Source organism: Apis mellifera, linkage group LG7 (assembly GCF_003254395.2).
Source record: "Apis mellifera strain DH4 linkage group LG7, Amel_HAv3.1, whole genome shotgun sequence".
In the NCBI taxonomy this organism is placed as follows: domain Eukaryota; kingdom Metazoa; phylum Arthropoda; class Insecta; order Hymenoptera; family Apidae; genus Apis; species Apis mellifera.
Window position 1 is genome coordinate 11996050 of NC_037644.1, and position 12092 is coordinate 12008141.

A 12092-nucleotide genomic window follows, 5' to 3' on the forward strand; every position below is an offset into this window, starting at 1 on the left:
TCTTCCAAGATGTCGTCCTTCCCCCCCATCTCGCCTTTCGAAAGGATATACCAACACGGGTCGTTATACGTGTATGTATATGTGTGTGTGTGTAGTATATACATATCGCGATAGAGGCTTCCCTCTTAGCCGAGCATTTAAACGGTCCACGCAATTAGGAAAGGCGCTTCGCGCCTCATCTTTTATTCATGCCGAGCATGCTGCCTGTTCCTCTGCTTTCGACCCCCGTTCTCGAAAGATTAAAACCGATCCACGGCCTGGACATATTAAATGGCCAGCTTCGATCGAGATCGCGCGTGTATCGAGGATATGGGTCGAAGAAGACCAAGTCGTCGAGATGCTTCGTTTCTTCTAGACTTGTTGACACTCTAATGGGAGGTTCTCGGGTTACTTCCTTCCATCCTTCCATTTCACGAGGTAATAATTTTTATTATCCCCGGTTTAAGGCTCGTCTCATCTCGGCAAGGATTTGGCGTTTAGATGTTACATTTAGCCTTTCCCTCCTCTGCAATTATTATAATTGGAATTCGAAATTAATTAGCGAAATTAATTTGAATCTTTCGTTCTTTGTGAAATAGAGATGTAAACAACAACCGCTGTTTGTTATTATCGTTCTTTATATATATATGTATTTAATTTTCGAGCTATGGCTCGAATGGAAATATTTATTCGATGGAAAACATTTATATATATATATAGAAAAATAAGAGAGAAAGGATTTATACGTTTACGTTTCTGTTTCTTTCGAAATTTAATTTAATTATTCATTGCTTTTCGTTATTAATTATACGTGCAACAGAGAGAGAGAAAGAGATACAGAGACAGGCGGAAAATACCGTTGAAATCGTGACCGAAAGTTGTCGGATAACCGGTCCCAGGGGTTTCGCGGAGGGTAACAAGATTTCACGCCGTTATGATTATTCTTCTCCGCTTTTTAATTTCGAACGAGCCTCGCAGCGCTTTATTTTATTTTTTTTTTCAATGACGATTGAAATTACCCTCGCACGGAAGAGAAGGGAATATTTTCAAGTTTTTAAAAAAAAACATTGAAAACGTCCTTCTCCCTCCTCCTCCTCCTCCTCCTCCTCGGGCAAAGAAAAGTTTCGCGTCGCGCGAAAGTGTTTGTTACGTCGTTTTATGGGAGAAATATGGGGAACGGTTTTTTTCGTCGCGGTTAAGGGGTGGTTCACGTGACAAAGGTGATTTTCAAACTTTCCAAGTATCACTTATATACACTTCTCCCGGGTATCTGCTCGGTCCCCCATTAAGTAGTTAAACTCGTGTTTTTTGTTCCCTTCTTTTTTCCCCTCTCCTCCTCCTCCTATTCCTCTGCTCTCCTCAAGAGTGTATTTAACGCGAGCGCAAGAGTGGGTCTACGGGAAGAAGTTGGGCCGGTTTCAAATTTATTATTATTGGAATAACGAAAGTATTAAAAGTTGAGGGAAAAACGAGAGCGTGGGCCGATATCGGAATTTAGTCCGAAGGGGGGGGGGGAAATTTAGTCTGGGATGGGTGGAAAGGATATCTTGGCGTTTTAATTAATTCGTTACGTTGCGGGAGAGGTATCGAAAGGGGTGAGGTGAAAAATAGGAATGCGGTCCCCGGTGAGAAGGGGAGAAGAGGAAGAAGGTGGAAGGTCGAGATGTCGAAGTTGGGCGGAATCTTGCTAAGAATGCCGCGTCCGATTACCCCCTTGGAAACTTCTTGGAACGTGCCTGGAGTTACGATCCTTCCTCCTCCGCGATTTTATATATATATATATATATATACACACGTTTTTCCCTTTCACACAACACCTTCGCGTTGATCCAGTGAAAAAAGGATGAGATACGATCATCGCGAGGAGATGAAACAAGCGCGTGAACAAAGGGGGTTGGTTCGAGGAAATATTTGAACCGAGGATGGAAATGTTTGAGGAATATTAAGGATTTTAAGGAGAAATTATTGTCCGTTAATGGGATGATACTCTCTCTCTCTCTCGATGATTTTTCTCGCTCTCAAACGAAGCTTGAAAAAAAAGTATCGCTTCGCTTCTGGTAGAGTATTGTTGTAATCGATACGAATATCGCGGATCGCTGCGTTGATTGGAATAAATCCCATTGGACGCCCGCGAAGATCAATATCTGTTCTGAATGAAAACAAAAAAAAAAAAAAACGATACGAATATATTTGAAAGAAGGAAGAAATAAATCAATAAACAAAATTCGCGAGAGAATTGGAAAATTCGTATTTTTCTCTCCTTTTTCACTCGTCGAACGTATCACAAAAATTAAGATTTAAGAGTCCTCGAATCAAATTACATCCTATCGCTAATTAAATTTAAGTATCGTAATTACAATACGTGTGAAATAATTATAATCTGGGGAACAGGATACGAAAAAGGATCGAAAAAAAAGAAAGAAAAAACGGCTAAAACGTTTCTTGTTCCAGATTAAAAGCGGAGAACCTCGGTGGCGCTTGGTGTCCCAAGAATCAGATCACCCAAGAAGCCCGAGAATGGTTGGAGATCGACCTTCATACGGTTCACTTGATCACGGCTACCGCCACGCAAGGTCGGTTCGGGAACGGTCTCGGTGTCGAGTATGCGGAGGCGTATCTCCTCGAGTACTGGCGACCGCGTCTGGGCAAGTGGGTCCGATACAGAGATATCAAAGGGAAAGAGGTGAGTGCTGCCTTATCTTGCTCGAATTCCATTAACTAATTCACCGACGGCCTCGATCTTCTTCCTTTCCTCCACTTCCGAGGACCTATCTCGGATCGAATCGACCGGACCGTTTAAATTCCAATTCGTGTCCGAGCGGTGTACAAAGTGTGTGCGTGGGTGTACGTGACAAGTAGCGAATCACTTTAAAACGTGGGGATAACGTGGAGAAATAATTCGTATATACAAACGAATACGTGGAAAGTTTTACGCGATATTTCACAATCTTTGAGGGATGTTTCTTACTTGAATTTAAATAAGAACTTGTTCAAAATTATTCGTTTGTACAATTTGTATGTTTTCATCGAAACTACTACGATTAACACAGCTATCATGAGTGCGGTATTATAATTAGAAATGATCTTTCGCAATATCGTTTGCGAATAAACGTTTCAAAGAAGCGCTGTAATGAGTTTTACGCGATATTTCACCATCTTTGAGGGATGTTTCTTACCGAATTTAAATAAGAACTTGTTCAAATTGTTAAAAATAATTGTTTGTAAGTTTTCATCGGAAACAAACTACTACGATTACTATTAACACAACCATCATAGATACAGTATTATAATTACGCGTTAGAAACGATCTTTCGCAATATCGTTTCGAAGAAGCGCCATAACGAGTATCCAGTTTTACGCGATATTTCACAATCTTTGAGGGATGTTTCTTACCAAATTTAAATAAGAACTTGTTTAAATTGTTAAAAATTATTCGTTTCTACGATTTATACATTTTCATCGAAAACAAATTACCACGATTACTATTAACACAGCCATCATGGATACGGTATTACAATTACGATTACGCGTTAGATCTTTCGCAATATCGTTTGCAAATAAACGTTTCGAGAAAATGCCGTAACGAGTATCGAGTTTTACGCGATATTTCACAATCTTTGAGGGATGTTTCTTACCGAATTTAAATAAGAACTTGTTCAAATTGTTAAAAATAATTCGTTTGTACGTTTTCATCGGAAACAAACTACTATAATTACTATTAACACAGCCATCATGGATACAGTATTATAATTATGGTTAGAAAGAATCTTTCGCAATATCGTTATCGATATTTCACAATCCTAAAGGGACGTTTCTTATCGAATTTAAATAAGAACTTGTTCAAATTGTTAAAAATTCTTCGTTTCTACGATTTGTAAGTTTTCATCGAAAACAAACTACCACGATTACTATTAAGCCATCATGGATACGGTATTATAATTACGGTTAGAAAGGATCTTTCGCAATATCGTTTGCGAATAAACGTTTCGAGGAAGCGGCGTAACAGTGACGAGCGAGATTGATAAAAACGGTTCGCGATATCGTGATTTATGAAGAACGATACGCGCATCTGCTCGCCGCCGATCGGCGGCAGCTGCGCCCAGAATAGTCGAAACTGAATTGGCGGCTGCGGGGTTGGTCATTGGCCTGAAATAATAATTCCGTGCCGATTAAAGCTGCGCGATTCTGTTATTCCTGGTGGTGCTCTTGAAACGATGAAATGGGAGAGGGAGAGGTAGAGAGAGAGAGAGAGCGAACGATCAAGAATCGAAGACCAAGGATTATCCCGGTCGGGACGTAAGCAGCTTATCGCGAATCCGTAAGCTAATTTCGTACCGGTGATGCGCCACTTTGTCGAGGCCTGTTCTCGGCCAGGCTGATGCTGCCTCGCGGTCTTTCAGCTCCAGAGTTTCGACCGTGAATAATGCTACAACTTTTCGACGGGAAATCCTAGATATTTTCCACCGTTCTCTAATTTATTTACAATAATGAGGGTTTTCAAATCGAGTCCACTCGGCGATATATATTAATCGGAATTGATTTTTCGCCTCGCTTCCCTCTTTCACTCTTTATGGTATTATTTCAACGTTAAATTCTCGAAGGAGAAGAATTTTATTCTCCCTGTTCGAAAAATAATAATCGTTTGCGAATGGAAAGTATAGAGATAGATAAAATAATTGAACGGATGAAACGAAAATTCTAGGACAAGTAACAATCCTTTTTATCAGGTTTCAAAGTTCCGCCAATCGAGCCTCGCATAAACCTGTCAATAACCCGATAAACTTCAAGATAAATTGAACGCGCGACTCGTAAGGAAACTCGTCGAGGAAAATTATTAAAAGCGCCTTTGGAAAATAGCTCGAGGGGCAGGTTAATAATTCGAACGGGTGCCGTTTCTTTCTTTTTTCTTTTTTAAACTTATCTTTTACCTTCCTCTACGTTCATCGTGGATAGACGCGCCTATTACTTCACAAACGTATCGCTCCTCCTCGAGCTCAAAAAGTGTGACATTGAACGGATTCCAGCCTCGACTCATCGTTGCTACCGACGATTATTATACGTCGCCCCCGAAAGACGAAACGAAAAAAAGCTCGGACAGCCGGCCGACAGGCAAATTGCTCGCTCCTCCTCCGGTATCCCGATGGATGCTCGCCTCGGATCTTATTAATATTGATGGAGCAACCGAGGCGGGACTTAAGGGACCGCGGCCTCGTCTGCGAGCCACCGTCGCGTGTTCCACCTCGTGATTTCGTGTAAAGTCTAATTTGCACGCCGATACGATCTCTCTCGGCCTCGCCACGCTTCGACTCGCCGTCCTCTACCTTCGACTAGAAATTAGCGCGCTTACGAGCGATTTGTAGCATGATATCTCGCTTTCGTTACGAAAAAAAGAAATCCGACAGGATATTTTCCTCTCTGAAAGAGGAGAGAGAATGATTGGATTTATTTATATAAAGCTATCAACTCGAGGATCAAGCTCTGAAAAGAAGATGGATAGATTGGATTAAATAATTAAACTTTCCACGTGAGAAAAATTCCGACTTGCAGTCGGTGCAAAGTGGAATTTTCTGCGTAGAGGAGATCGTCTCTGTCCATTCGCAGCCTTATTAATATTGATGGGCCACTTGCGCCGGCGCTAATGCGCCAACGACAACGAGGCCTACGACGAAAACGAGGCTACGCCTTATACGTCCACGTCAAACCTTGCGATCTGAGAAGAGAAGATGATCACGAACTTCCATCCTTCTGATTATTCCTTTACCGATTCGCGACCGAGTATACACCCTCTCTTTCTCTCTCTCTCTGCCCAATTATCGGTCTCAGGGACTGGAGGCTGCCCGTCCATCGTAAATTGAACGATTACAACCGGTTGAACATCTGAAAATCGAGTAACATCCCGAGTTGATTGAAAATCACTCCTCACGGAGTGGATCGTGCTCGTTCAATTAATAAAAGATAAGAGGATGCATTTGAAATGAGACAGAGAGAGCGGTAAGGCAGGGTAACACGATGCTTTCAATTATAAGAAGAACAAATTTCCTTTTTAACCTCTTTCGAGACTAGGAGGATCGCGATACTCGATTCGAGTATTTAATCACAAGTTAACGACTCGATTCGAATACGTAATAAAAGCCTGTTTTTAACGAGGTTAATAAGATAATCGACGATATTATTATTATTAATGAAAATTAATTTACTTTGAAAACATTCTCTCTCTCTCTTACGTCTCCCTCGAAAGGACGAGATTCCTTAATTTAATAAACCTCGATCTTCTCTCTTTTTATTGCGAAGCTGCATCGCACGCGTGCTCGGCCACGTATAAAATTTTTCGAATATTTTCGCGAAATTATCCGCGGAAGAAAGATAGAGACGGAGAGAGAGAATAGTTGTCCGGAATACCGGGCAGGTGCGCCACTATGGAAAGATCGAAAGTTTTCGCCGGGATTCCATTCTCGCAACACTCGCATGTTCGTGTATTATTGCGGCTGAGTTGCAATAATAATAATAATAATAATAATTGTCACGGTACGAAAAAGAAGGAGGGGGTTGAAGAGAGATAGAGGTAATTAAGGAGGCGTGCAACAAGCTTCTCTGTTCGCTTCTATGCGAGTGCACGTTCTGGGGCAAGGAGGCCTCGTTTCCCGCGAGGCTCGACTTCGATAATGAACAGTTGCATTCTCGGATCGAGAACACGAGGAGTGGATAATTAAATCTTAAATCTGTTAAAACTGATATGCTACGTGTAATAACTTATGGACGTTTCCAATTTTTTCCAGAATTTGAAATTTCGTTCATCAGAAATGAAATTCTAATCGGGGTTGGAAGGAGAAATTTCAGTGCAGCGTCAGAGACGAGACTGATTTCTGATAAAACTTTTATCGTGGTGCGATAAAAAAGAAGGAAAAGTAGGAGAAGAGAAAATTAGACTTCTCGTTTCTGAGAAGATTAAAACGTAAAAATTCCACCCTCATCCTTGTATATAAATTTTCTCGATTTAATAATTCGAATAAGAGGATACGTCTTTAACAATGTAAATGCCGCTACTTCTTTTGAATCCGATGCAAACTCGCGAAGAAATATCGTCCGTTTGAGAAATTTTTCCTGCCTTATCTTAACCCAATCCTTGTTTCGAAGAAGAAGGGAAGAGGAGGCCATCGGGTAAGCTTGTTGCTTACTTCCTGACGCAAAGATTTCATCCGGATTCCGCGAACCAAACGAAATGATTTCGCGATAAAAGAATGCATTCCTCTACCTTTCTGCCATTTACGCAACGAGGCTGAAAGGAAAACGAGAGTCGAGAGATTTCTTGTTTCAACGAAACGAACCCCGCGGTTCATCGACGTTCTCCTCCTCCTTCTTCCTTTTCTCCTCCTCCTTTTATTCCCCTGTTTTAATCGTCTTGACACGCTCCTCTCCTCGTCAATGCCCTCTTCTTTCCCTCGAAAAAGAAAAACCGATGAGAATGATCGAGCGAAGAAAAGAAAAGAAAAGAAGGGAAGAGAAGGAAAAATGGAGATATTCCAAGCACCTTGCAATCGTTCTTACTCTTTATCTTTATATATATTTCACAACGTAAGAATTGCACGTGTTTTGATAAAGAAGAGAAAAAGTCGATTACGTCGACGGAAATATACGAAACTTGATCATCGAGGATTTCATAGAAAGCGTAGAATGTTTTCTCAAAGAATGATAGAGAAATTGTTACGACAGTAGTTGGAAGATGGGTTGGGCGTGATGGATGGATTTTCCTTACATTTTTAAAAACCCATCTCCCAGTTTTATATCGGGAGACTGTATCGTTGGATGTTTAATGCAGTTTCAAACGCGTATAACACGTAGTTCTATATCCCAAGTTTGAAAGAGATGCGCGTGATTTTCTTAATCCCCAATTCCCTGAACGGGTTGGCCGGATCAATAATCGCTTGACCTCCCAGGTCACCGGATTTAACGCAGCTTGACTTTTCCTTTTTTTTTCTTTTTCATTCGCCAAAGCCGTACAAAGCATTTTGATACGTGGAAAAGTAGAATCGAGGGCAAAGTTTGCACTTTTTTCTTTCTTTCTGTCTAAAAATTGAAAATAAATAAAATCTCTCGAGAATTATTTTTACGAGTGAACGATTAATATTAAAGAGTCTACTCTAATTTTTAATTCATTCGTCTAATGGCTTTTAATTCACTTTAGATACATTCTCACGAAATGTGTCAATTAGTCTCTTAGGAATAAATTTATTTATAAGCAGAAGCTTCTTCTACCAAGAATAGATCATCTCGATTAATTATCAGCAAACATCTATGACAATCATTTCTCTCACGCTTGGTACAAAGAATTTTCTTACCACTTAAATAAGTTTCTCTCTTATCAAATAAAAAGAGTTACTGATTTTTAAGAAAAAAAATACAGGCTCTAAAAAAGTCAGGCTCAAAACTCTACCTGATAATTTCGAAATGGGTCATTGAGAAATTGGAATCGTATCTTAAAATTCGAATTACGAAACGAAAACTAATCCAACTAACCAAGTATCACGATTCAATCTGGTCGATAAAGCACAACTCTTCGACCTCCCTCGAAGAACGAAACACCGTTCCACCAACCACACGTGCACCACGCGGAACAATGTCGCCGCATTAATTACTCGTATATTTTAACGGGGAGGGGTCGGACAAGGTCGGCCGATTTTCGCAAAAACTTCAATTAATCAGAGCGACCCGGTTTCCCTGCCTCTCGAAACGTGTTCTCAAACCAGAGTTTTAAAACCGCTCTTAATCATGCCTCTCGCATCGCCGTACAACGACGAGACGACGGACTCCTCCTCGGGACAGATTCATCCCTCCCCGTGGATACTCGATTCGTTCGAGAGAATACTTTTACTCCCCGAAACGCATCCTTCAACATTCGCCATTTCCTTTCAAATAAAAAGAACCGACCGTTTCCCCTCCAATCGATCATCTATCCAATATTACACTCTCGAACGAAGACAACGCTCCTTCCATCCCTCTTACACTTCTTTCATCCCTCCTACGCTCTTTCTCCCTTCTTTCATCCCTTTCTTACTTTATCTTTCGTTCTACCGTTCGTCATTATCGCGTCACGAACTGTCAGCTTTTCTCTTGAAAGAGAGAGAGAGAGAGAGAGAGAAAGAGAGAGAGAGAGAGAGAGAGAGAGAGAGAGAGAGAGAGAGAGCCTCTACGGGGAGAATTTCTCGTGGAAATCGGATATAATTACGTTCGAGGATAAATAGCGGAGGGGTAGGAGGAGTGCGTGTCGACACGCGAGCTTTGCTTCGTTTCCCGCGTAAATCACTCGCACGCACGCACTCGCGCACGCACGTGAATAGGGAAAAGAAGAGGGAGGGGGAATAAGGGTGACGGATAGATACGGCTAGATGGAGCATGTTGGGGCACGCACGCGAGGCCGAGGACATTAACGGGGCGCGTTGGAGATAATTCGGGGGATATGCGGGGCTTTATCACGGCCGATTGTTATTCTGGCCGGCATAACTGTTTCTAATGGGCCAGATGAAACCGGATCCTTCCCTCGATCCCGGGAGATATTCCTGGCCGGGGGAGGATGCATCGAAACTTTGGGATCCGCGAGGATCGGGTGTTCGCGGAAATTTCGTGGAAATTTCGCGTGCGTTTTCTCGAGGGAGAGAGAGGAGGAGGGGCAAGAAAATTAAAGAGATGAAAATCCGCATTGTATCCGGTTAAAGTTCGGATAATTAAACAACTGAGAGAAATGCTTATCGTTGCTTATCGTGATTCGATGGTGAGGAGAAGGAAAGGAGGGAAGAAGGAACGAAGAGGTTTCCTATTTCTTTTTTCTCTATTACTTTAATATTAATCATTTCATCAGGGAGATGAAAAGTGGAAGGCACTTTTTCCTGAATACCTTTGACGTCCAAGTTAATGCAGTTTGCGTTAATCTATGGCAATCTTGATTATTTGCATATAAAAAAATTACTCGAAAATACTCTCTTTTCAAACATATATATATATATATATAAAATATGAGCCAATTACATTATCGTGTTTACTCGATGCGTTACGATATACGATATGAGTGCAAGAATTGAATACGCGCATTCAAAATTGTACGAAATCCGGGATGATGAGTGTCGCTTGATCGATCGTATCGCGAATGTTTTTTCGCATCCACGTGCAAAGAAACGAGTCAAATTGACATAGAAGGGGAATGGTAAGAAGAAATAAGTAAAACGTTCTCGTGAAAATATCCAGGTAATAATCGTGTGATGAAGATATCGCGAATTAAATTTCCTTTCCCATCCTGACGATAGAAACTAATCATAGGCGCAAGAATTATACAGATATAACTGGTTGGAAATCTCGTATCTTAAACCGAATATTTCCACGAGCTCTTCTCGAAAGTTTCTAATCACGCGTTCGACAAGTTCCTCGAGCGTGAAAATCGAGCGTTCCACGAGATTGAACGAGAAAGAGGAACAGAGAGGAATCGATTCTCGAGCGAGAAGATGGTTCCTCGATGGCTTTCAATTAACGCTCGGTTACTCGACACACGACCGTGTTTACATTCAATTTCCTTGGCCTATAAAAATGAAGAGTCGATGTTTGTGACGAGCGTGTCTCTGTGCAGGTGCATGCGCCTGGGAAAGAAAGAGATAGAGGGAAGGAGAAAGAGGGGATGGCAATAAGAAAGCCTCGTTCGAGGCTAAACAATCGGCCCAGGGAAGATTTTCCGCTCGGTTTGCTCCCTGTTCGGGGATATCCCTGGATGCTCGTGCAACGAGGCCGCGACGTAATTTCAACAGTTGTTTGAATCATGAATGAAACGCATACAAAATCTCGATATCGTCCCCTCCTCCTGTTGTAACGAGATCAACTTTCTTCTCCTCGATCACCGCCGGTTTACACGTTTTAATAAACACGCTTATTTTCTTTCTTCCTTCCTCTTCCTCCTCCTCTTCCTCTCCGTTCATACCAAGTTCTCCAAAGATTCCAGAATCGAGTAAATTATACTTTCTCGAGAATCATCGCTTCGATTCTCCTAATTGAATCGATGTCCGTCTTCGCCATTTTTTCATTTAAAGAGAGATAAGCTAGATAATAACGGAGGGGAGAAAGGCTGAGAAATACGAAACATCTCGCGAAACAACTCGCGAGCCGGCGTGTATGTAACGCAGATCGATATCGGGTATAATTGCTGGCCGCTTAACACTTGACCCCCGGTGGCGCGCATGCACGCATTCGTGCAACCAAGGGGGAAAGTAAAAGTGGCAGGAAATTGCATTAGAAGGGCACGCGCCCTCTCTCCCCTGCCTTTTCGCATCGGTCGCCGTTGCGTGTGCAGACTGGCGGCAGGTGGACCGGCAAGGTCGTACAGAGAGAGCTTTCCAAGGTTTCTAGGCACGAGTAATGAAAAGTAATATCGCTACCCTTCTCGCCCTTACGAGCTTATATACACGCGGAAGAACGTAAAGAAAATATGTTTATCGATGCACATTCGTGCGAGAAAAATTTACTTTAAACTTTTGGTATAAATAAGAAGAAGAAAGTATATTGGAGAATAATTACAGGATTCTCAGGATAAATATAATCCAACGTATAATCTGCCCTAAAATTGAATTACGCGTTGTACTATTGATCTCTGCTGCGAAAGAAAGAAAGTGATGAATGATCGAGGAGGGTATTCCGATAGATTTAGTGGAGCCATTTCGAGAAATTAAATTCTGCTCGCACGCTGCAATCTCATTAAATTGGCGGGGGTTGTGTGTACGCCACACGTTTGGGAAGCGTGGCGATGGCGCGGCGTGTCCCTGGGTGGCCGAAATGAGAAAGAATCGAGGCCAGACGAAGGGGTGGCTCGCAAAGTTCCGTATATAAGTAACGCCCGGCTCCAAGGGTTCGCCTCGGGGAGCGCTTTCCAAGTGTTTCAGCTTCTCGAAGGAAACGGTGGAAAAAAAGGCTTGCCCTTCGAAAACAACCTTAATTATATATTTATAAAGAAAACCCTCTCCATACGTATGGCGACCACGTATTTTCTTCGTTTCTAACAAATTTCTTCTACTTGCCTTTCTCCCTCTCTCGATACATTTTTCTTTTTTTCAAAATTGTACACGATGAGTGGAAATGAATCC

General features: G+C 41.8%; 1 protein-coding gene across 6 annotated transcripts in view; it reads left to right on the forward strand.

Annotated features, from left to right (window-relative positions):
- LOC411201 (discoidin domain-containing receptor 2) overlaps positions 1-12092 on the forward strand; it is a 138803-nt gene that overhangs the window by 80537 nt on the left and 46174 nt on the right. For all 6 annotated transcript variants that reach the window (XM_006568367.3, XM_006568371.3, XM_006568366.3 and 3 more), the window contains one exon: positions 2431-2662. In XM_006568367.3, coding sequence (XP_006568430.1) covers positions 2431-2662 — 232 coding nt within the window. The remainder of the gene's footprint in view (positions 1-2430; positions 2663-12092) is intronic.